General features: G+C 45.6%; 2 protein-coding genes across 33 annotated transcripts in view; one reads left to right on the top strand and one right to left on the bottom strand.

Moving 5' to 3' along the window:
• Window positions 1-26043, bottom strand: part of RBFOX1 (RNA binding fox-1 homolog 1) — a 2061409-nt gene that overhangs the window by 353786 nt on the left and 1681580 nt on the right. The window contains exon 1 of one of the 32 annotated variants that reach the window (XM_053894477.1): window positions 22925-23190. The exons of 25 other annotated variants lie outside the window; for them this stretch is intronic. In XM_053894477.1, the coding sequence (XP_053750452.1) occupies window positions 22925-23068 (144 nt within the window). In that variant the 5' untranslated portion in view covers window positions 23069-23190. Of the gene's footprint in view, window positions 1-22924; window positions 23191-26043 lie in introns of those variants that run through there. 6 more of the 32 variants (XM_019468833.2, XM_053894480.1, XM_053894474.1 and 3 more) reach the window with 6 other exon arrangements.
• On the top strand, window positions 22187-25169 carry LOC128774871 (uncharacterized). Its single transcript, XM_053894488.1, has 2 exons — window positions 22187-22929; window positions 24674-25169. The coding sequence occupies exons 1-2, from the start codon at window positions 22550-22552 to the stop codon at window positions 24936-24938; spliced, it is 645 nt and encodes a 214-aa protein (XP_053750463.1). The 5' UTR covers window positions 22187-22549; the 3' UTR covers window positions 24939-25169.

Genomic DNA, 26043 nt, shown 5'->3' with positions numbered 1-26043 from the left:
AGAGGTGACAGTTTTAAATGGAGGCATCTCATGTAAAATTTAGATTTATAATATCTCTTGAAAACCTGCAAGATCTAGAAGCTTTGGCCCACATTTCCTTGTACAATCCCTAACGTCTGGGAAGGATCTGCCTCCGCCACAGCTCAGAAGAATCACACTCCATTGGTGGAGAACCACCTCCACCAATCTTTACCTCCTTCCTTAAAAGAAGCCAAAAGTCAATCGCCACTTGCCGACCACTAAAACAGAGCAAAACAGAAAGCATACAACAGAGTGTTTCTGGGACAATATTAATTGCACTCCCTGTATTTGGAATACTGACAGTGGTTACCTAACAATATGGATTCATGCAGGATACTGAAACACTCATCCTACCCCACTTCCTGGCCAAGGTGGGGGAGAGAGAGTTTTCTACAGTATTCAAGGACCTTCCTCATATTCCTCACCCTCACTTTTCCAGATTCATCCTCTAATACACACTGTCCCTCCTTCTATAAATCCCCTTTTTCCCCCTGTAAATCAGTCTGGCAAGTTGCCTTGGCCACATACTTTTATAGAACCAAGCCTCTGTATAATCTGGCCTGCTACACAGAACTCATTCTTCCATTCTTTCCTGCCTTCCTTCCTTTCTTCCTTCTTTCCTCCCAATTCAACCTTGATGGCCCGATCAAATCTTACATTTTTTTACGACGCCTTCCCCAGGACCCCAGGCAGAATGAACTACACCATCACCCATGTTCTAGAATCACCTTAGCAAGGTGCAATCATTCTGTTAAGTGTGGCTACCTGTCTGGAAGGGAGGTTGGCTCAGGCAAAGCAGTCTGCCATTCATTCTTGTTCAGCCAGTGACTGTGAAGCAGTGACTAGACAGACAGAGTTTCCCACAATGCTTCCTGGGACAATGATGGCTGAAATGGCTGCCTTGGGGGGACATGTGAGTAAAGTTGTGAGGGTACAGGAGTCTCCAGACCACTGAGGGCTGCCTGTATCTCTAAGGTTGTCTCAAGTGGCCCAAGGGCATTCCTGGCACAGTAGCAAAAGCCTGAGTCTCAAAGTTGGAGAGGCTGGGCTGGGATGTTGGTTATGACACCCTTTTGAACATGTGATCTAGGATGAGATCCTCAGCCCCGAGCCCTCGTCTACTCGGGAGTAAAATAAGGCAATATCTGTGCCTCCTCTCAGGCAGGCTGTTGCCTTGAAGTGACTGGCCATGCACGGGCACTCCTGGCAGGTGGAAGGTGTACAAAAAGGTCCAATGTATTTTTTTTTCCTTCAGAAGGTCTTTTGTAGACCCATGTAAAACTATTTTTTAATCATCTCTATCCTATGTCAAGCTTCCCTCCTCCAGGCCTCACCAGTACCCACAATGGTGCTTCAGGTGGAGCTTTCTCTCACCTCACACGATGGTTTGCAGAAAGGCCCCATCCTTCAACAGGCAGCTACAGGCCGACTTCTCTAGCAGCCTCCCACCTTCTCCAGCACTCATCATGACCCACCCGTCCACAGCCCCAAAAGACCAGCGCTGATTTGTCCCAGGAAAGTAAAGACCTGGCTGGTCATCCCACCCAGGTAAGGTCAATTTTATCTCCTCTACCTCATCCTCGATCATGTTGGTTTCCTGTCTTTCTCACAGGACCGGGCAGAGAGCAGAGGCTCAGCAAGCACTGGAGAATCACTTATGGTGATGACAGGACAAGATGGAGATTCAGGGATGTTTTGTGCCTTGTCTGAGTTTAAACTGAAAAATGTGTGCTTTGTCAGTTACCAAGAGCCAGTTTTCCCTTCCACATGACCCTAGAAACTTCTAGATCATCAAGAATGACCACTCCAGGGCAACAACTGAACCACAGTTGATAAACTCCACTCACTACCAGACATGCATTCAAATCCCATCCAACGCAGGGGAGACTAGCATGGAAGGGCTTCCCCTGGCATGGACCTCAAAGATAAATCCCATGAGATGCTACATAATGCTTATGGTCCTGATGCTGGGGACAAACGGATGAGTTCCCACCAGAGAGGCTGGAAGCATGGAGCTGATTATCAGGGGAGGGGGCAAGATCTTCCAGTGGAGAGCTTCCACAAACTGTGGGTAGGATGTACGAGCCATCAACCAGCTGCTCCCCGACTTATAGCGACTTCCTTTGTATTCTCGGCGGGGGGGGACCAGTCCAACCAGGAAGGTCACATCCTGAGACGAGAAGCTACAGCCCCTACCCATCTTATGGACTAGTTTTGGTTAATACGTGTAAATGAGCTGATGCAGGGAAGTTCTTACAAGAATGATGAGTGCCTAGTAAGCATGACTGCTCACCATGGTACCACTATTCCCTCGCTGTCTGACACTTCTCCTTGCCATCTGGCTCTCCTCTTGCAAAAGCACCAGATCATGGTAGTTAGGAGCTCACACTGAGCCACACTGCCCAAATTAAAACCCTACTTTTTACCAACTGCTGCCTGTGTCTTCTTGTGCAAATTACCTAACCTCTCTGTGCCTACGACTCATTATCTGTAAAATCAGAATGTCGTCAGTAACCATAACTCAATCGTAACTCATAGGTGGTCCCGGGATTTAAAAAAGAATAACATGCAGACACGTTTAGCTGAGGGACTGGTTCATCACAAACACTCATTTAATAGGGTGCTGGTAGCTATTGTAATGGTAACAGCATTAGCAACAGCTTGTTTTGAAGGATCAAACCAGCCCCAATCAGGGCTCCTTCAAGCCAGGAGTATCAAAATCCTTTCTCCCTTTGACCTCTAATAGGTCAACCTGTAATAGGTTAAAGCAAATAGTGCTCACAAAAGTAACCTGCCATGTGCCTTCTTGTGTAAGAGCTTACCTCCTCCTTTCGTGCTCTAAATCATAAATTAAGACATAGGGGCTAACAAGGATGTGTGTGTGTGTGTGTGTGTGTGTGTGTGTGTGTGTGTGGCTTCTGTACATGGAAGATACGATGTTGAAACCAAAAGACGAGAATTCCAATGTCAATGGAGGGTTTACAGGGATGATGAAGATAGCACCTTTGAATCTGGGACACTGGGTCACCCTATTACCTCCAAAAATGGTTATGAAGATGCACAAAGAAAATTCCAGTAGGTTTTGTAAGTGAGGAGGCTGCTGATTATCATTAGAAACTCGAACCCCCAGCGGTAGAGGCAGCACAGTGCTCTGCTTGGTTCATTAAGCGCTTCTTGACCTGATTCTCCTCTGAAAGCCAGACTGACTGGCTGAATGAGCAAATCTAAGAATATCAACCCCACACATCATCTCTGCTGAGATCAACAATGCTTCAGGAACCGACCCCTGACCTGTCTGGGAATGAATGGCAACTGGGTTTGAGAATTTGTTGACCTTGCTTGAGGCAAACAAATGCTCTCTGGGGACTCTCACAGGGGGATGATAATCGGCTGCTCCCCTGGCTTTTTGCTTTGTGGCCTCCCTGTATCTTCTGCGTCTATGCTGCAGGTCCCTGCAGGAGCTGGGCACGGAGACACTCCAAATAGCACAGTCTCCAGAACTCACAACCAAGCCTTTTTGCCCAAACCCCATGCACATACTCTACTCCCTGTGAACTGGCTGAAACACCAGAGCTCTGTGTGCATCCTTCTCCTCTTAGTGACTAAGCGCCTGGAATTGCACCTCCCAGCAACCTTTGCATAACACAAGCTTCATTGTAAAACGAATCCCATGACCAAAGAAGTAGGAGAAATTCAGCTTGCCCTCTCTCCCTCTTGGGGATTTGTGACACCCATTAACATAGCAAGGCACCTGAGAAGTCCTGCAAGGAAAAAGAATAGAAACCTGTTTGACCTTGTTTGATCCAGATATTCCCAAACTTACTTGATGACCAATGGACTATCTGTTCATTGATCCATCATCCATCCATCCATCCATCCATCTACTTGAATATCGGGCTATTGAGAATTAATTATGTGTCAATCCTGTGCAAAGTTCTTTACCCCTTCTCCTTTCCTTTTTCTCCTTCTCCTCCACCTCCTCCTCTTCATCACCATAATTCTACCATTTGAACAAATATCCAATGGTTGCTTTGTGCCATGCACTGAACCAATTTCATCACATGGGTTCCCTGTGTTTACCCTTCCTATAGGTCTATCAGTAGATTCTGCTCAATTTCTTACATTACAGACAAGAAAACGGAGACACTGAGAGGTGAAGTAATGACAAAGGAAATATAGCTGGCAAATGATGAGTTGTACCTTGAATGGGAGTGGCAGAGCCCTGCTTGCTAATTACTCAGTGAAGCCCTTTGCTGGCATGTGACCCCACATAAATATTCTAAGAAATGCTGGCTTGGACTAAACTTAAGCTGAGTGGCCTTCTTATCTCCTTTACCCTCAACCCCTCCCTCAATCTCAATCGCTCCAACAGTCATTGGAGATAAAGGAAGACACAGTAAAGCCAGGACAGAGAGCTGGATGACACTTTAAAGCTTGGGGAAGGACAGACTTCCCCCTCCCCCAAGAGGTCAGAGAGTAGGGAAATACCTCCTGAACACAGGAGGTTCAAGGCACAGGGAGGTGGGCTGGTCACATGGGAACACCAGCAAAGAGTGAGCATGGGCAGACAAAAAAGAGGGCGGTCCAGGAGAAGAGTACCCAAGAGATTAGCCTGCCACCTTCTTTTGTGATGCTAAAGCACCATCTCAACCTCCAGGGCTGTCTGATCCTTGGTTCTCTCTCCTACTAATGCATCTTCTGGGGACAAGTGGTGGCTCTTAGCTCGTATTTTTGATGCATGGACCACTCTGAGAATTTTGCCTTCATTCCAGAAAACTGCACATAACTCACAAATTTTCCATATCATTACAGGGGATTGATGGCCCTTCTGAAATTCATCTGTGGACCCTTGAGGAGCCTCCAGATCTCTATCAGATTCTTAAGTAGGTGGCCAATATGTGCCTGTGCTTCTGCTAAAGAAAAGGTGTGGGTAGGGTCAGAATCCCTTAAGTTAGGCTCCTGGTGACAATTCAGGTGACTGTTCTCATGGGGAATCATGTTGACATGCTTACCGGCACCGTGACTTTGAGGATGTGTGCCTGCTGCTCAGAGGACTCTCACCACAACTCGACAGGAATGAGGTTTTCAAAAAGGTAAGAGGGCCAAACAACTTGGGGAAGTGCTAAGGTATTCCATACCGTAAAAGCAAGCCAGACACTATGGAATCCAAACACAAATCCTTAGCTCTCCTATCCAGTAAGGGGCAACAGTCCCAAGTTGGGGTCTGGCTTCTCTCTGCTGCAGCTATCCCCTCCAGCCCCAGGCCAGGAGATGGATACTAACAAGCCAATGAGCGGGTGATAGGCATAGTAGGGTGCTGACCAAACCAGTGCTGGGGGAGAATGGAGGTAGGAAATACATGCTTGTATTTCAGAGACTCTGCAGTCCATTCTTGCAGAGAAGACAGAGACAGGAGAGACTGAGAGCCAAGCTGTGCCAAGCTGTGCAGCTAAGCATCTATGAAGATGAGCCAAGGGGCTGACCACTGCAAATGGTTTCTTCACGATGTCATGGCCGGGCAGCTGGTGGCAATGGAGAGCCTCTGACAGGTGGGCTTTTCAACTTCCCAGATTAGCAGTGCCCTTCTGGGACACTCTGGGGACATCAAAAGAGGAACCACCCCAAGTGAGTCATTTCCTTTCTGCTTCTTATGTTACAATCTATCTTTAAATATTTTTCAACAAACCATATATATCATTTACTATTTGCTGGATACTCTCTAACCCCTTTATGTATTTTTTCAAATAAAAAAATTTTTAATGTTTATTTATTTTCGAGAGAGAGAGAGAGACAGAACATGAGCAGGTGAGGGGCAGAGAGAGGGAGACACAGAATCCTAAGCAGGCTCCAGGCTCTGAGCTGTCAGCATCGAGCCTGACACAGGGCTCGAACTCATGAACCATGAGATTATGACCTGAGCCGAAGTCAGACGCCTAACCGACTGAGCTACCCAGGTGCCCCCCTTTTTTTGTAATTTTTAAAATGTTTATCTAACCCCTTTATGTACTAACTTAATCTTCATAGAAATCTTTTAAGGTAAGTCCTGTCATTATCCTTGTATCACTGGTAGGGAAACTGAGGCACAGAGAGGTTAAGTAACTTGCCCAAGATCACATAGCTTGTGAGTGGTGAATCAGAATCAGGTAATTCACTGCTATGCTACCTCTCCAGGAAAAGATACATTTAAAAAAGTATATAAATTCCCACTGATCTCAAATTGACTAGTGAAAAACAAGCTTATTTTTTTTAAATTATAATACCAATGTATCATATTGGCTAAGAACTCAGATGATGGGGCCATACTAAGCTTAGGTTCAAATTCTGGATCTGACAGTTCCTGGCTCTGTTTCCCTGGGCAAATTACTTAACCTCTTTGAATCTCAATTAATTCACTTATAAATTTAGAGGTAATAATACTTTCCTCACAAGGTTGTTCGGGAGAGTACTCTAAATCATGTAGCAATGTGCTAAAAATATTCCTTGGGCTTGGGTCTACTTTTATGTGTGTGAGCTTCACTCTTGGTGGTTATATTTTAGCATGATCATCTCCATTTACATGAACGCCACGCATTTAAGTGACTGCTTACTTATGGCTCGCTGTTTGACCCCAAACATTCCAGATTCATTAAACAACAAATCCCCATATTTGCTTAAGCTAGTTTGAGTTAGGTTTCTTTCCCTTACAACTAATAGATTCTGGACTGATTCAACAGTGATGGTAAGAACAACAGACATACACGGGCACAAAGGGAAGTCACAGAAGATAGTTTTGGCTGATTTTTTGAACAAACACTTACAGACTTTTCTAAGTGCCAAATAACATTGTAGGCACTTCAAAAACTACCTCATTTAATCTTTTAACAATTCTCTGGTATTGGTACTCATACCTGCCCCTTCTACAGATGAGGAAGCATAATGCAGAGACTTTACATCATTCTTGGCTAGATGGGTGGAAAGGCCATAGCCAAAGCCATGCCTACCTGCTTCCAAACAATGTTTTCTTTCCTCTGCATGCTTTGCACTACCAAGGATGCTGATGTACTTGCTAAGTAAGGAATCCTAGAAATCTACAGAGAAGCGGGCACCAACATTCAGGTGCCCAAATTACAAACACTGCATCCATGGTGAGGCGTCTACCAAGTGAGTCCTAGGAAAAACTGCATGGGCCATGAACAAGAATTCCAAAAGATCTTTCCAGAGAAATCCCACTGCTGTGGGGCCGTGCCAACACAGTCTGCACAATCTCCAAACTATATTCAGACCCAGAAACAAGAAACATCAACCTGAAATCAACCTACCACAGTCCACGTCTCTTCTTTTTAAATAATGTTTGGTGGAGAGATCTGTTTTCCCTTTCTCCAAATGCTTCTAAACTTCCTGGGTTGGCTGTTTTTTTAGGTACTCATTTTTCCGCACACCCACCTACCACGGATCCAGACTCTACAAGTCGGCATTCCATAAAGTATTTACTGTGTTTGTTTGCATCTCCCCCAAGAATACTGAATAAAGCTCAGTGTGGAAATTCACAGATTCCAGGGTGGCTGTTTGTTTTAGGATTACCCCCCAGACCTCACTTCCTTGGAGACTCTGTGGCTGGCCTCAAAGATGAATGCTCTTTTTAGGACTGAAATAGAACAAAGGGACAAAAGGGAACTGAAGGATTTAAAATTAGGATAAAAAAGGAAAAAAAAAACAACAAAAGTTGGCACTGGAGTGGCCTTCCTTAACCGCGTAAAACTTACCAATGATGCCCAACTTTCAGTGTGGTTTATCCCCATATGTTCCCACACTCCCACTGGGACCTAACATTTGCAAGCGCTATTTATCATTCTGCCTAGTGGTGTGCTCATTTGCCTACCTCACTAAGCAGCCCTTGTTGTTATTTTTATAATTACTGGGAGTCTTTCTCATGTTGCACTCTGCCAGGACTCTGGCTTACCACACACCTGTTCTACTCGGAACACATGGAGAGAAGGGGGTGGGTCTGGCAGTGGAGGAAAGGGGAAGACGGCCTTCCTGCTCGCTATGAAAAGCAAAATCAAGAAAAAGAGGCAGACCAGAAACCACTGAGGTACCTCTTTTTTTTTTTTTAAAGGCTGTACTCTCTGCTGGTTTGTTATTTAACAAACATTCTCTGCTCATTGGAGAGTTAATCAGAACAAATGCTGTGCTGCTTTTTTTATCGTTACAAATGTTGACTTATTTAGCCATCATCATGACCAACAATGTGTATCAGCACCCCCATTTTACAGATGGGAAAACCGAAACAAGGCAAAGTTAAGTACCTGGCCAATGGGCACACAGAGGGCAAACGGTGGAGCTGCACCTCATGCGAATTCAGGTGTTCCTGGATGAGACGACCATGCCGCATCCTAATCCGCATCACTGCCGTCCACAAACGTCCTCATCACTACCTCCTGCACACCTCCACTGTCACCACTCCCACCGTCACTGCCAACTTGCCACTGTCGCTCGCATCAGCACCACCTCCTTCACCATCTCAACCCATCACCACTACTGCCAATATCACCACTAGGACCACTCCACCCCCATCACCATCACCACCCCCTCCATCACCACCATCACAACCACCATCCCTAACTCCATCGCTACCAGCACCCTCACCACAGTGACCAGGGTTTCTTGAGCCCTTTCTACCTGCTGGGCGCTCTACAAACGAACTCATGCCGCGTTCACGACAACCCTGTGTGACTGATCCTGGTTCACCTCTATTTCACAAATGTGGAAAGTGACCTTCAGAGAAGTGAAGGAATCTGTCCATGCGGAGGGTCAGAGGTCGGTAAGATCTGTGACATTTTAAGGGTTCAAGGCCCGTTTTGCCTGACACCTATGGGAATGCATTTAACTGCCCTGCTCCCTTTTCTGGAGGCGGCAGGTGGAGGCAATGCCCCCTGGGCATTTCAACAAACTGGCTCTCCACTCCTCACCCACCATAGTAGAAGTTTGTTGCTAGGATGTGAGGGACCGCCCCGTGGAGCTGCGCTATGACCTTGCATGTGGTAACTCTACTACCAAACAATGTACAAGACCGACTGCTGAGATTCTGAGCTCTGGCCAAGTACCATCCGGGAGCTTTGGCCTGACATCTGCTGAAACTGGCCTGGAATTCTCTTTGGTGAGGCCCCGTACACCCCAGATCAGTCCCTCCTGAGATGTTGCCGCCCTCACCAAAGCCCTCAGGTGTCTCCTCCAGCAAGTTCTATTTGTTCTCCTTTGCCTGAACACCAGCTTTGGGGATGAACGGGTGTCACAAAGAATATGAGGCTTGTTTTTCAAAACTTTCACTCTTGTCCGTCTCTTCTGTCAACTCCCAGATCCAGCGACTGTCATGGCGCACCTGATGTATTGCTGTGGCCTCCTACCAGGGCTCTGCTTTCAATCTTGCACCCCCCCCCCCCAATCTGTTCTCCACAGAACAGCCCAACTGGCCCTTTTAAAGGCTAAGTTCAATCATATTTGTCGTCTGCTGGGAGTTCTTATTGTTCTTGCCCTTCCCTTTTAATTCCTTTCGGGGTAAAATTTACCCCCCCATCAGTGCTTCCAAGCCCCTGTGGTTTCTTTCTGGCCCCCCTCTGCCTCTTTCCATTCTCCCACTGTGTTCCAGGCTTGCTGGCCATTATTCCGTTCCCTGAGGATGCCCAGCAGTGGTACAGCCATCACATGCACCTTCTGCCTCAGTACATATGCTCTCCAATCCCTACCTCTGCCCACCTTCTCCCTCATCTCAGCTTTAATGTCACTTCCTCAGAGACAGCTCCCTTCATCCCCGAATGCAGCTGCTACTATTGTCTGTGGACCCCGCCCCCCTTTTTTTCTTTTAGAGCATTTACCACGACTTGCAATACAAACTCGTATGGGGATCGCTTATTACCTGCCTTCCCCAGAAACTTGGAAGCTCTGTGAAGGAAAGTGAAGTTGGTTTCCTTGCCTATGTACCCTCAGTGACTAACCCAATTTCTGAGGCAGAGCAGAGGCTAAATACATATTTGTTGAATGAATGAGCGAGTGAATTAATTATTAACCAATTACTTAAGTGAGGGGATGAGGTCTGATTTAATCATTATGGATGTCACATGCTTTGCTATAGACAACTCGATACGTCTTTCATAAATAGATCATGAAGTATAGGGAACATTCTATAAATGGTTAAAAACACAGCATTTCTTTCCTCCCATAGGATCAGATAAACCCTCAAAAGTCTGTCTTATGTGTAAGCCGCTAGTTGTCTTATGTAATATAGTAATTGCTGGCTTGAATTAAAGACATTATTTTGGAGAGTTGCTCTTTTTCTCATATAAAAAGTGAAGGATCCATCCCTCATATTAACACATCATCTCCTTGGCATGCTACACTATTAAGGAGGAAATGTGAGCTTATTTTTTGAGAAATTGATATTTTTCACAAAGCCAAGAAGAGCTATCAGAATAAAGGGATGTTTATTTGGGTGAATCACCAGCTTTGCACAAATCCCAAAATCCCAAGTGCTAATTGCATAATGGGTCTTTACAAAATGCCATAATATGGGTTCGGCTGGTTTCTCTGTTTTCGGTTTGAAAAATAGATTGTTTAATAACCCATCAAAGCTATATGTAAACCAAGTAAACAATAGAGCAGATGTTGACTGCTGTCTTGTGCCTCGTAGACATAATTAAAGACAATGAGACACTCACGGAGTCCTATAAGAGAGGACAAAGGCAAACAGAAAAATCACTACAATATGCATTTGCCGGACACCTGCTTTCTTAGTTCAAAATGCTGTCTCATATTTCCTGTGATGAAAAATTTTGGTGACGTTCTTTATTTACTTATGTAAACCGTACATCCTGCTCTCTACTTTTCAGGAAGACCAGACTATAAAAGCTAGCCTTTTAAACTGAGTATCTGCCTCAATTTCTTTATTGCTAAGACCCCAGACAGTTTCCAGAAACGTTTCTAGTTTTCCCATAAGCATAAATGTGAATAAAAACCAGTTAGCCAAAACTTTCACATTTATAAAGGAAAATTCAAGCCCTGGCTTGGGTGGGGGTCTGTTGGGGCTCTATTCACTGGTAGCAGTGTTCGCTCCTTCATGCATTATTTAGGAATTCAACCAAATTGACATGTTTATTTCCTGAAAGCCTCACTTTTTTTTTTTAAGTCAGGCACATTTCCCAAAATCACGATTTCACCTTACACACACACACACACACACACACACACACACACACACACACACAAGCCTACTGGATAGAATACTTAAGTGTCATTCCAATTTTCTAAATATTCTGTTTTTTCCTTTAAACTCCTACTCAGATTTCTGTTAGGTTTTCAGTTCTCAGTTCTACAGGGGAAAAAAAATACAACCACACACAAAATGTAATGCATGATATAATTAAGAGATCAGGAGCACAATAAAACAAAAACAAAAACAAAACAAAACAAAAACAAAAAACACCACCACCACAGGGTGTTTTTCTCTGCAGATATCTTGAAAGAGGCATTGAACATCCAATATACCATTTGATCATATCATTTTCCCCTTCTCATTAGCAAAAAAAAGCTGAGGTTAAAATCAGTTTTCTGTGGCTTACTAGACAGGAGAAACTTTCCTAGATCCAGAATCCTCAATTTAGAAAACAGATGTCCTCACTCAATTCCAAAACAAAGCAGAATTCTTTTTCTGTGAATAACTGAAGTTATTTGTTTTTGTTTTTGTTTTTGTTTTTGTTTTTTAAGCCTCAAAACTCCCATTGTTTAAAGCACACCTGAATTTCCTACTGATTTGTAGCAAATAGTGGTGCTCCCTCTGGTACCTCCCAGCTCCCTTGTCTCTTGTTTTCGAAGCTCCAGAAGGAAGGGGGATTCTAATGTGATTTTGCATCTCGTTATGCTAATAAAATGGTGTCAGCCCATTTTCACTGACAACACCATAAAGCATGAACACCAAATGGGAAACAAATAGGTCCCTGATAACACTGTGAAACGGACCAATCAACCCTGAAGCACCTAAAATAGATTGTAGTCCTCCTTCATTCATTCTTTATAGAAAGGCAGTGAAAATGTCCCTAGGTGAATCTGATTACACACACACACACACACACACACGCACGCACACGCACACGCACACGCACACATGATCTCTGAAGCTCAGGAAGGTTGTAAAGCACTAAATTCTTTTGATTTATGGAGCAGCCTGCACCGCGTTGAGCAAAACAGCATGGCAAGCCGGGACCCCCGCTCCCAGAAATTCCTTTATTAACACGACCAGGCCCCGCAAGTGAACAAAAGCACTGGTGCGGGGTGTATAAATCATTAATATGGTGCCGGGCTGTGACTGCATTTCCTGTGTTAGTTGGAGAGCTCGTCAGCACAATGGGGATTTGGGGATTGGAATTGGCTGCGGAGAAATGCACTCCATCATTCTCAGAGCGGAAGATTCCCATCAGCCCTGTGCTCTCTCTTCTCACCTTCCCCAAGTCTGAAAGCTTCGGTGTGCGTTGCCATGTATTCAACAACAATCCTAATCACTTAAAACTAAAATCACAAAAACAGCTTCAAAGTTGAAAGACCTCCGGACTCTCCGCTCTTTTGACAAGTTTTGCCTTTTAAAGGAAAGAGCCCTGAGAACCCTGTCCAGTGGACGGTGATGGCCCAGCAGAGGCCTGGGGAGATGGCACAGAGCTGGTGACCTGTACAGCCCGGGGCAGGCCACTGGGACAATGAAGAATAACGGGCACATGTGTTGGTTCTGGGGCCAAACTGGCTGTGTTTACTCACCAGCCCTTCTACCTTCATATCCGCATCTTAAAACTAAAATGATGCTCATCTACTCCCTAGAGGCCTTTCGAGGGGGATTAAATGAAGTAATCCATGTAAAAATGCTTAGTAGTGTGCCTGTCTCACAGCACTCCATAGAAGTTATTGATTATTTCATTATATTCATTATTTTATTATTATCATCATCATTGCAAGGGCGGCTGGATTCTCCCTGGATTCTACCCACATGGTCTTCCAGACAGCATCTCCCACTGCTTACAGAGAAGCCTCAGTTTTTGAATGGAACCGAAAGCAGACCTAAAAAGAAGGCAAAGAAAAAGACAGTTCTACAGAATCCTGAGTCACATGTTCTAAATGGAGACCCCAAGTGGAAGGTTCTGCCATTGCACCGGGAAGGAAAGAATTTCTCCGCTCAACCCTTCCTAGTTTAACTACTCATTGCAAATACTTAGGGAAAAAATAAAGGGGGGCGGGGAGGAAGAGAGAAAAGAAAATGCAGAATTTTATACAGATTGTCAGGATGAAAGAGCCTATCAGAGGGTTTAAGTAGAGACAACAGAACGAAAGCAAAGTCATTTGTAAGAGGCACCTTTGCATTTCTAGAAATTCTAGGAGTGGCCCAGAGGAAGACTGATTTAAAACCAGGAGTTCCCACACTTTGCTCTTTTGCCTCAGAATAAAGAGAAGGATCGGGGCAGTGAGATATATGTTCCCTCTCACTGGAAAGATCCAGAGTCTGTAACTGCATGTGCAACTGGACAGGACATCCTGAGAATGGGCATCTTTCCAGGTGCCAGAGCCCAGCACCCAGGTACCACCAGCACCCAGGTACCACCAGCACCCCGAAGGAAGTCCCTGGACTCTTCCAGGGGACGATCTACACTGTAGCAGACCCTCTGCCACATTAAAGTTTATGGGGACAAACCTGAAGTGTGCCCAAGTCCCCTACATCACAGAATAATGACATTTGGAATGGAAATAAAGGAAGCCCCTGCAGTGTGATTCTGTCAGCTTTTGAAAGTAAATAACTTTCCTACTGACAAGAGCAAGACAATTTTTATTTTCCCTCCTCCTGTCACAGAGCATTAATTGAGCTGTGCAGTCACATTACATCCAACACCACCAGCAGGATTGACAATTGACTGGAGGAGGAGGGAACAGTCACCCAGAACAGGCAGGAGGGACCAGAGAACCCAGGGGAGACCCCCAGATTCCTTGTGCCTTGGTAGGGCCACCAGCGCACTCATAGTGTGGATTTGGGAGAAATGGAAAATAAACATTTATGTTCAGCTTCGATAAACAGATGCTATATTGTTTAACTTCATTCATTCATTCATTCATTCATTCATTTCTTTAACAAACATCTAGTGGCCACTTACTGTGTTCTGGCAGTAACACAATTCTGCTCAATTCTAAAATCTGTATCACACTTAACGGAGGACAGTACGAAATGGTGCTTCCCAGCCTCATTTTTCTGAAGAAACCATGAAAGCCCCAAATCAAGTAAAGCAACATGCCTTTGCTCAATCCAGTCAGATCAGCTAATTGAATAACAGAGTTGTGATTAAGCCCTCAGCTCATGACTTCTATACACAGTCCAGAGATGCCGTTTTTTTTTAAACCACGCTTTGGGGGAAGCTGGCACCACTTGGTTGTAAAATGATGTGGGTTTCTCATCTGAATTTTGTAAGACACTTGAGATGGACAGCTGGATATGTCCAAAAATAGGAAACGTGGACCTTGCCATCATCCGCTCTGTTTTTAAGCTGTTGGTATCGTTCACTGTTCATGAAAGATTCCTCTTGCCGGGGAGAGATCTCTCAGCTGTCAGTCCTTACCCCGGCATGAGAGCACAGCTCGCTCCATGCCTAGGTTCAGGCAAAGCAACAGAGAGCACAGCTACCGAAGGGAAGAGGGGGGATATATGCTGTTGTTTTTGATAAGGGGAACCTAGTCCTGGAGGTGAATCCTGGGCAAACATCAAATGCCAAAAAAGAAAAGGCTCATTAAGACTAAACCTTTTGTGCATTTACTCATCAGTACTGGGAAATCTGAGGCACTTAAAGCCTACAGCAGCTGTACTTTGTTCCAGAATTGCAAAGGGGGGAGAAAAAGAAGTCATTACATCCCTGGGAACACACACTAACCTGAATGCTTGTCACCCTCGCTCCAATTCCTACTTTTGATTCCGTGTGTATTTAAACACAACAAAAAGAACAGGATCGAAAATAGGCTTTGGCCGTTCTCACCTAGAGCCTGGTCAAAAGTTAGAGGCTACCGCATGCCCTCCTCCCCAGCCCCATCATCTCAAAGCCCGCTGCAGGCTGTAGGTGTTAAATCCATAGTCATTTCCCTTAACCGTGGACTCCTGCCCTGCCAGAAGAGGCAACACAAAAAAGAAGCCCTGCATCTTGCTGTTTGCCGATGGGTCAGAGGAGGAAGGAGCAATTGTGACAGGGGATTCCTAGGAAATCCAACGGACTGAGCCAGTGTTTCCCAAAGTGTGGCCCTACATTGATGGTTCAGAAGACGGCACATGGATGAGCAACTTCATGGCCCTTCCGTGAGGACAGAGGCCTTTACTTACTAAGAACACCTAAAAGAGCAGCTGGCACCTTATAGATCACCGAACATGGAACAAATGAAATGAACATGGGAATGAATAAATATTTCAAACAACACTGGAAAAAGGATAATATCACAGCGGTGGTTCTGTGACATTTAGTTATTTATTTATTTATTTATTTATTTATTTATTATCTTCTGTTTGGCCAAGTCCACTTTCAAGTTCAAAATATATGTTATTTTTTTTTTAAATATTAAGTAGATGGGGCGCCTGGGTGGCTCCGTCGGTTAGGTGTCCGACTTCGGCTCAGGTCATGATCTCACGGTTCATGGGTTTGAGCCCCGCATCGGGCTCTGTGCTGACAGCTCAGAGCCTGCAGCCTGCTTCGGATTCTGTGTCTCCTTCTCTCTCTGCCCCTCCCCTGCTCATACTCTGTCTCTCTCTGTCTCTCATAAATAAATAAATGTTAAAAAATTTTTAAATATTAAGTAGATAATACTATGATGCTGACATGTCGATGAGGGGATTGGTAAATATTTGGAAGGGGATGCTTTAATGGCTGAAATTTGAGAAACACTAGACCACATTTATTATTCTCAGTGTACTAAGCCCACTGTCATAAGCACCTCTATGGGGTTTTGACAGAAGATACCAACAGGCCTCTTAATGTGTTCCCCTCAAAACTGGCTCCCCTCAAAACCCTCTCTCCACCTCTGACCCACAAAGGTGTTTCCAAATGTCCCAAGGGTTTCTCCACAACTCAGGACTGCTTTCCTCTTATCTGTTCAAAAGGCATCTATTTCCATCCTTTCTCCTTACCACTCCCCTCATTTCAGTATGGCGCCAGAAGAGAACAGAAAGCCTGTGTTCTATTGACTGATGCTGAAATGCCAGCACACGACCTACCTCCACCATGAACTGCCTCCCTATGCCTCTTTTGCTCCCTGAGGCTTATGAACCTGCCCTTCCTCATCCTTGGAACACCTTTCTCAACTCGTCACTCACCTAATGTTTTTTTATGCTCAGCTCAGGAAATCATCACCTCCTTCCTGAGACCCCTGTTGGTTCATCCAACAGAAAAGCTCAACAACCAACACTCCCCCAAACAACGCACTTACTTTTACCCAGCACCCTATTTGTTCCCTGCAGAACACTCCCCACAGTCTTTGAAAATGCCTTCTGGATTCACTTACTTTTGTATCATCTACTCTTTTAGTGGAACGTCCATTCATGGTGGCAGGGACATCTCCTAACTGATTTGCTGCAATATTCTCAATGTGAGGTAAACTTTTTTTTTTTTTGCACGGCCAGATGAAAGAATGAATTAGAGGACTGAATGTGCTATCATATGTATCTGTGGAAAGCACTGGAAATCACTTGCTCCCCTTGCTTACAAGGTTCTAGAAAGTCCAAATGTGCACATGCATTCATTCATTTCTCACTTTAGTTTTTCACAGAGTATCTACTATGTATTAGACTTTAGGCATTGTGGGTACAGTACCAGAATGGAGACATCTCTGCCATCATGCTGCTTATAGTCTAACAGGTCAGAAAAAGCATGGCAAAAGTGCTCTGTAAGTGTCTGGTGCTTAACAAATATAAGAAATGTAAATTAGCAAGAGAGGAATTAGAAGTGGCAATCCCAGGCCATAGAGGGTAGTCATCTGCCTTTTTTTTTCAGCCAGGACCAATCAATCAGGGCCACAATAGGCCAGGAACCGGAAAGTTCCAGCCATAAAAGTTCTTTCCTACTCTTCCAGCCCCAGATATTGGATTTTCAGATCCTTTGGAAAGTCCCTTCCCTGAGTTCCTCCCGGCAGGAGCGGCCTACAGGTTTGCTGCTCATTTCTCCAGCTCGCTAGTACTCAGCACGGTTGAAGGGCCAGGGCCAGGGCCCTCCTGAGCTATTGTGCCTGAGAGCTGACCCTGTGTGACACAGCCTCTCTCAATGGGGCCAGCGCATCATGCAGACAGCCACAGGCCAGTGCTCAGCCGGGCAAAGTTCTCTCGGGGAGCTCCTGGAAATAGGAAACTTTATTGATGAATGGAACTTTCTTTGCTTTTCTTAATTGAATTAAACAGCACACTGGGACACCTCTCCTCGTCCATTAAAAAGGTCTCTGCAGATGGGGCAATTACACCCACGCTTTGTCAGCTCTGCCTCATTCACGGGATGACATCTCCCGCGCATCACCCAGCCCCCTTAGGCACCGACGCACCAACCTGATTTTGTTTCCAATGCTGCAATTTCTTTCTCGTCCAGAAGACTATTATTTGCCTGACAAACTACACTGTTTTTACCCGGCCAATATGAATAAACAAGCATTATGTTTCCTCTTGGGGCAGAGAGCCTGGTTAAATGAATCAGAAAACCCTAAAAAAGATTGTCTACCCTCAGTCCATCAGCTACTGGACAATCACTCAAGGGCCAGCTGTAAGGAAAACAGATGGTGCGTGAGCGCTAATAACATGGGCTTTCTCCACCCGGGCAGAGGCAGAAGCAGCCGCCTGTATGTTCTAACGCGGAAACCGCCGCGAAATGGCAGGCAGGGCTGCCGAATGGCGCAGGACTCGGGTCTGCGGGCTAGCAGATGCTTACAATTTCCACCGGTGACTGTCGGATTAAATAATCTTAAAGCAGAGGCAACCCAGGTAACCCTGCGGTCAACAGCCCCCTCCCTCACCCGCACCCACTGCCTCGCAAAAGCTTCCCGAAATGGGAGAAACACAGGAGGATCGCCAGCCCACCTGAGATACGGGCCTTAGCAGGCTGACGAGAGCCCAACAGTTCAGGCCTTCTTCCCTTTGTGGGAAAAATCAGGGAACCCAGGAAGATTGGTTAACTCGCCAAATTATGACACAGGATCTCTTTAGAAAGAGAGGAGCACCTGTGTCCCATCAGACAGTCACCCAGGCCTAGAAGCGTGCTCATCCCGGCCACTTAAATTCCTTAAACAATTCAGACATGAAGATAATCTATCCTAATTCTTTTCTGCGTTATTGACACTATTGACTACCCCCAATCCACAGCACAATCTAATAAATCAACGAGGGATTAAGCCGAGAAGAAAGAGGGTGATAAAACGCCATTTGGCCCCTATAAATCATCCGACAGAGCAGCGCCAGGTAAGTAAGTGGAATGAGAATTGAACTTTTCTACGCAGCCATAATTGTTATGGCCCACCGAACGTTTCCCAAATTTATAACTGTGGGTGGTGCAAGGGGGCCACCCGCCCCCCTTCCTTATGCCTTACTCCCAGAGCCCACCTTCCCTGGGACTCCTCTCTGAGAACCACTTTCTAATTAAAGACAGAAAGGGTTGATATGCAGGTTTCAGTTCAATTGCTTTCGATCTGAAGATGTCCACAGTGAGCAATGGCTTCATTTACCAGGAATTACCCTTTGTACAAACCACTTCACTATTTAAAACAAACCACATGGATCATCATTAAGTGGGAAAAATTACCAATCTTTGGATATTGACAGTGGCATGGCCCACTTTCAAGGCCCTTTTTCCCCCCCTTTTAATGTGGATTTTAAGCATTTGACTTTTTTTTTTAATTTAGGCTGATAAAAAGGTTCTGAGTGAATAAGATTTGACAGATGAGAGGCTTTCTTTGAACGGGACTGGGAGACACTGACAGTGGTGGAGAAATAGGGAAAACTAAGTTAATATGCTACTTATCCTCTTTCAGGGAGTTAGAACTCGGTGTGAATCACAGCTCTGAAGGAGACGGGACACGCACCGTGCGCTACAAAATGAACCTCGTCCACTCCATCCATAGCCTCGCCATACCTCACCTTGTGATGGATGTGCTGTGGTGTGCACCCTAGGACTTAGGAGGGGAAAGCATTCCTAGATTTTTGTGTGTTGTGTGTACGTGCATGCATGTGTGTGGTTGTTTCCTGCTTCTCTGTGAAAAAACAGAACACATTCTTTTTGGACCTAGCTCCTAAGCAAAGCCCCAGATTTGGAATTTATATTCGGGATTTTCCCCCAAAGCAAGAACGTTTCAGTGGGTCCCCACTTTGGAACTCTGGGAAGATTGTGTACTGGGGATGTGTGGGTTTGAAGTTCCTTTCACATAGGAGAGGACGATTTACCATTGAAGGAGACACCAGATAAAGTCACTGCAGTATATCGAGAACGGAGGCTGAAACAGGGACTTTCCCTGGACAGCAAGATTGAAGCCAGAAGTTCCACTACTTGCCTCTCCCTTCCACCTGAGAATGGTCTACAAGAACGAGAAATATGCCATCTACTAGAAGGATATGGATGCGTAGCTACATGTCTACCTATTGTAGATATGCACGTGATGGCATCATTGGATTTAATATCTACATACCAAAAGAACTATTCAACATTATCCCATCTTGCAATTCCAAGCTGTAGTACTATCTTCGATGTTAAGAGAGAGATCAAAAAGAAAAAGAAAATCATAACTGGAGGGAAGTATCTTTCTAAAGCACAGTTCCTGGGGAATATAAATAACTGAAACAGAATCAGTCAAATAATTTAAACACCACAGTTGCCTCTTTTTTTGGTCTGAATAAATAAGTTCTTTGTGGCCAAAGGGTTATGTCATTGTCACTTGGTCATTCACAGTAAACTCAGGTATTGAGGTATCCCAACTGATGTTTGTTTTTATGAATTGTCTCAGGAACAAATCCGGGAGAGTTTAGGAAGAAAGCCTGGATGTCATGGCTGAGGCAAGGAAAGCAAATGATGAAGTAATTTTCCTTAGATATTAGATGACAAGTGCAACATGAAACTTCATTCCAGAAGAATATATTTCAGTGAAGGCTCAGTGGCCCCTGATGACAATGTGTGCATTTATGAAACAGAACCACAAAGCCTCCAAAATAAGATCATTGTGTTTTAATTATTTTCTTATGTAATTGGTGATCTGCAATGACAAAGACTCCCAAAATATGTTTATTTCTAAATAATAAAAAATAAAATGTTTCTAATGAAGGGATTATTTATCACAGATGTTTCCTGATTCATCCATTTGACCAACGGGCTCTGAGAGTACACATGAGCCCTCTGATCATCAAAATTAAATAGAGATACAACCTATAGCTACAGTTTAATAGCAGATAGGAAATACAGTGGCGATGTATGGATACGAGACGTATAGATTGCATCAGTAAGCGGTCTGTAGAGACTAAAGTGAACTATTTCACGCCCTTCATCAGCCAATTGTCCAAACTACTACATAAAAGCAACGACAGGAGACTTCTATACAAACTGTCATGGCAGCACCAGGTAGGAGAGATGACCTAAAGGTATGGCTCTCCCATCCTGACCGTGAGCCTTAGCCAGGGTGGGAGGTGTGTCTAGAAAACCCGATTCTCAATCAGACAGGCAAAAATAATTGTCTGCTTGTATTCTACTTTGGGCATTTAGTGAAACTCAGAAAAAAATACATGCACACACACACACACACACACACACACACACTCACACACACACTCCATGTTCTGATGCTGTGTCACGGCATCACCTTATCAACACTTTCGCTGAAAGCCTTACCCACCCTTTCTGGAGGGGGGTATATCCCAAAGCACATTGTAAAACCCACCTCCATCTATCTTCATACGGAACCATGATGCTGCTCTAGTCACTTCTAAATATTTGTTATGGCTGCCAGACTCCCCATCAGGCTTCCTCTTTCCAGGGCAGAAATGTTTTCCCTCTTAGAAGAGGCCGCCTGGCAGACACTGATGACACTTGCGTTTCTCCCATGTACTTGTCCTGTTCATGGCAAGAATAACTTCTCGCTCAAACTCACCATCTTCCATTCTAAGTGTGCCTAAATAGAGCAAGCCCACTGAACAACCTAGCAGGATGAAATATCAATTTGTCTAAAGAAGAATGATGTATAAAGAAACAGTGAGAATACTGAGTATCTATAGCACTCTACTTGTTAAGTAATGCTGTTCAAATTGATTAACAAATAACGTGAAAGAAGTGAATATAGGAGGCAAAAGATCAACTCATATTAATAATTTGATTAAATTCAACTGTGGCTTAGCATCTGTAGAAATGGCCATTAGGATATTCTTCTGGTGGGTAACTGGTGTAAAAGACACACGCGCACACACACGCACACACACACACACAGTCATTCACGGCAAAGGTACAGAAATGATAGAAGCAGATGAATCACATAATATGTTACCAATAGGCTCGTGGGAAATGTTTCCTGGCACAATTCACTTAATGAGAAATGGAATAAAACAATATTTAAAAGGATAAGCCAATTTTTTCCTAAGATATTCAAACAACAGAAAGAAAAGGCTGTTCTCAAAAAGACTTCCAACAGAAAATATGCCTTAGAAACATTTTCTGGAGGCAACCAACTTGATCACAAATTACCCAAATGCTCAAAACAGAATACTGACATTTTATGAACACATATATTCCTACAACACAGATTGGAAATGAGGGTCTTTGGAGAGGGAGGCCCCTCTGAATACTTGTAAGGGAAGTTTTGTCAGCTACAACCACACACAGTTCACAAATGGTACTCCTGAAGGGAGTCAATCGAAAACCAGGTAAAATGACTACAACCATGGTTAACTCTTCACAGAGCAGGACCGTGATCCTGGGAAGGGAAGACGATTCCACCTGTGTGACAAAATCCTTCGAACCCTACCAGTTCACAGAGACAGCCTCTGCCCCAAGACAGCGAGCTGCACTCGTCCCCCCTCCTCCCCAAACGTGATGTGGAGCCTGGTTCCCAACCCCAGCAACCAACTTAAGCAGCAGCCCTACTAGTAAAGAGGAAAAGAGAGGCAGAGAGGGTCTGAGGGAAACACCCAGAGAAAGACAGAGAGAAACACAATGAAAGATTCTGGTGTACATACACTGAATGGAAAATAAAACAAACACAGAGCCCCTCTACAAGACCATTATGGGGGAGTGGAGGAGGGGGAAAAAAGCGCCTTTACACATGCCAACAAAGACAGCATCCTAAATCACTGGCTTCAACACAGCATGGCCAGGGAGTTTGGAGGCAGATTCCAGGGCGGACACGCTCCAGAAACCCAAAGGCTCAGATCCCAAGCAGACTGAATAAAGCACAACCCAGACAAACTTAAGAAAACAAACAAAAAAAGAAATACTGAGCACACACCCCTACATACATGTTTTTTCCCTCCCTGTTATAAAACAGCTAAATGAAAACTCCAGGCATGGGAGTGCCTACACAAAGCTCCGAACACTTGGCCTCCAAGGGGTCCCAGACTCACGACACCACCACCGGACGCAGACACAAGAGAGATACAAGTAAAGAAAATGCAGTTTGCAATTTTAAACTCCGGGCACCCAGGCTCGGAACCAGGCAAAGTATTCTGAGAGGTGCAGACAGAGCGGGACGCGGGGCGGCTGGGCTCCGCAGAGAAGAGAGGGGCGCGGATCCACCCCTCCTGTCCGAAAGCACGAGCCCCCTCCTCAACCCCCTCCAGGGTCCAAAGCGCAGCCCAGCGATGCGGGCACCCAGTCCGCTGAGCCCGAGCCGGGGAGGCAGCCACCGAGGGAAGAGCGCGCCTTACCTGCTGTAAGTACATAAAAGTCAAGGCACACGAGAGCTGGGGACACATGCCCACGTTGGGGAGCGCCACGCAGGTGGCCCCCGTCAGAGGATGCTGCATCGTGTCTCTCTGACGCCCGCCGAGCAGGAGTGGGGACGCTCGCATGCAATCACGCGGCTCTTTGCCTGGTCGCTACAATTTTTTTTCCTCCTTTTTAATTTTGCTGATTATCTAAGTCAAACCCCGGTGGCCGTCCCTCCTCTTCTCTCTCTCTTTCTCTCTCTCCCTCCCCCCCGCCGCACCCCGCGCGCGCCCGTCCCTCCTCACTGGCTTCCTTCCCTTCGGGTTTGCTAGATCCTGGCGTTGTTTCACCCGCCTGAACTAAGACACTCCAGAGGGCCAGGAAACTATTTTGTTGCCTTCGTGGTGGTACCCTTTTCCCGGTTTGTTGGGCCTGGTTTCTGACGCCCCGCAAAGTGGACGATGCCCCCACCCCACGCCCCCCACCCCCCGTGGAGATGACAAGACAGGCAAAGGCAACTTGTAGGGAAGGGGGAAGGGGGTGGATGTCCTCCTGTAGATGCTGGGGGGTGGGGTGGGGGGAGAGAGCTAAGGGCGAGAGAGAGGGAGGGGAGAAAGGAGAGAGAGAAAGAGAGAGAGAGAGAGAGAGGGAGAGAGAGATTTTGACTCACACTGAGGCTCACTCCGTTGGTGCTGATGCTGTGTGCCTCCTCATTTGTCAAATGGGTCCAGGGGCAGGGTTGGGTTTTTTTTTTTCCCCTCCCCTCTGCTTTCTCTCTCTCTCTCTCTCTCTTTCTCTCTCAAACGACTCACCAAAATTCAAATTGTGTCTGCTAAAAATCTCTGCGGGGCGGGTGAGGAAGCGAGAGAGCGCCCCACATCGCCAGCATCCGGGGCGAGGGGGACAATTAATGCGATTGCCCAGCTGGGACCCAGACTCTTAGATTTTGGTGGCGGTTTGTTTGCCCGACTCGTTGGCAAATAAACACAGAGAAATGGGATCCCTCCCCCCCCCCCCCCCGCCCTTCGTAAGAGTGCTGAGAAGACCCCAGGGGCTGGGGGCACAGTGAGCTGGGGGCTGCGGCGCCAGAGGCAGGGCGGATTCTGGGGGCCCCCCACCCCCGGCTGCGCGGCGAGGCGGCGAGGCGCCCCCGGGGTTTGGGGCGCAGCTTTCGCTCTGCGCCTCGCCTCGGCTGTGCAGGCAGCGAGCGGCCAGCACTGGAACCGGCTGGAGCCGCTGAATGGGGAAACCGCCCTGGCTGGCGTGTTAAGTCCAGCCTGTTGGACCGCGCCAGCCCCGGCTGAAAGCGAGGGGGCTTCTCCAGCCCGGGATCCTTGCTCTCCTCAAATTATACATGCACAGGGTGGGGAAGTCCGTGTCTGATAAGCCATTACTCTGTGGGTTGCAGCGGGCAAATTACAATGGTTTATTTTATTTTTTTTTCTTGCCTGGCCAGCCCTCCTTGGCCAAATTAGCATTCTGCTCTTGCAGAGGGGTCTCCCCCTTCCCTGTATTTTATGAAGTAATAATTATTCATTAGTAGATTTCGTTAGTCTTTATGCAATAAAATAGGATGTGATCTGCAAATCAAAAGAAAATATTAAGACTCTAACGCATCGTTGGTCCCCACAGGAAAAAAAAAAGCACATTCTTGATTCTTGGCAGCAGTAAAATCACCATCAGGAATAGTAGCCATATTTTTTGAAATAGATTTTGACCCAGTGATTGGATTTTCTTTTATTTTTCAGGGCAAGAGGCTGTCCGAACATCATCTTTTTTGATTCTTGGGTTCCCTGCGAGAAAGCTGCCTGGGGGCTTACGAAGGTCCTGCAGGATGCAGCACATCCTGAGAGTGACGAGAGGACCCCGCGAAGGAACATCTCCGCAGGACCAGGGGATGGCCTCAGGAGGACGTTCCCACTGACCCCTCCCAGAGGCTCATGGAGACCCTTCAGCCAAAGGACAGCTTCTGAACTGAGCCATCAGCTTGAAAGGCACAACTTTGCAGGCTAATCAAATTGCTTTCTGAAGGAAAGAAAATTAATTATTCCACGGTTCCATTTTTTGTTGTTCTGTTTTGAAATGCCATCGATAACTATAAAGTCTTTGCTATGCCAACATCAGGCCCGGACCAGGCTTTTTTCCTTCTACTCACTTTGCAAAACCAGTCCTTCTAACACCATGGGACTGACACATTCCATCAATTTAGAGGGGGCACCCTAGCAAGTTTAACCCGAAGCAGAAGTTGAGCTGGGGGCGCGGGGACTAGGAGGGTGTGGGCTGGTGTTTTACACTGCTGGGGTGGGGCAGTGTTTAGTTTGAAAAATCCTTGCTGTTGTCTCACAAATCACATTCATTGGACAAAGTCTGATTTACAAATAAACTGCTTTGCTCTTTTCTTTCTTTCTTTTACTTTCTGCCTGTTTTTTAATTATTTATTTTTATTGTGCAATTCACAGAATTAAAGGGAAAGCCACTCTACAAAACATACCCATGTATATAAATGAATATAAATAAAAGGTCAAAGATTCTGCCTTTTGGCTCCCCATTCTCCTTCCCATGCTTTTCTGTTTGTTGTACTGACAGGAGTTCACCGTGCCTTCCTTCATTTTTTTTTTCTTGCTGGCATTCGAAAAGCTTACAAATGCCCCAAGAAGAGGACAGAATTTTCCCTTCAGCTCATTTTCATAAGAAACACGATAAATAATACATGGCACTTTAATAAGACCTTATCTGAATGGTTTAATGAAAAACAAATACATTATGTAAAGAACCAATAACTGCTCTCAGCTGCACTGAGCCAACACTGGTTTTCTGGTCCGTTTTCTCTCCAAAGTGGAAAACCCTCAGCGGCGACTGGATTCCTACAGACCTGTTTTGCAATAATGGCTCAGACTTGCCCTTAAACCTGGGTCTTCCCAGTCAGGCATCTTGGAAGTCTGCAAAAGGAAACCATGGAATCCAGAGCTTCTAAATTCATCTCAAAATTATCTGGAGCCATTCTTTAGACATCCATGTCCAAACGTGCCTGCTCAAGTGCATGCGAACACCATGGCACATAGAAATAGGCATGTCCCCCACCCCCAGTGTGGCAGCCACATAAAGGATCACGCAGGAA

The sequence above is a fragment of the Panthera pardus genome, unplaced genomic scaffold (genome assembly GCF_024362965.1).
Source record: "Panthera pardus isolate Hobbes unplaced genomic scaffold, ASM2436296v1 HiC_scaffold_5, whole genome shotgun sequence".
Lineage (NCBI taxonomy): Eukaryota > Metazoa > Chordata > Mammalia > Carnivora > Felidae > Panthera > Panthera pardus.
The sequence above is the reverse complement of the archived record's forward strand: the minus strand, read 5'-3'. Positions and strand labels throughout refer to the sequence as shown.

Excerpts from the sequence above, each read along its gene's own strand:
- LOC128774871 (XM_053894488.1), top strand. The coding sequence starts at position 22,550 with ATGAAAACTCCAGGCATGGGAGTGCCTACACAAAGCTCCGAACACTTG. Across the intron at positions 22,930-24,673 it reads AAGAGCGCGCCTTACCTGCT|GGCAAGAGGCTGTCCGAACA; the intron begins GTAAGTACATAA and ends TTTATTTTTCAG.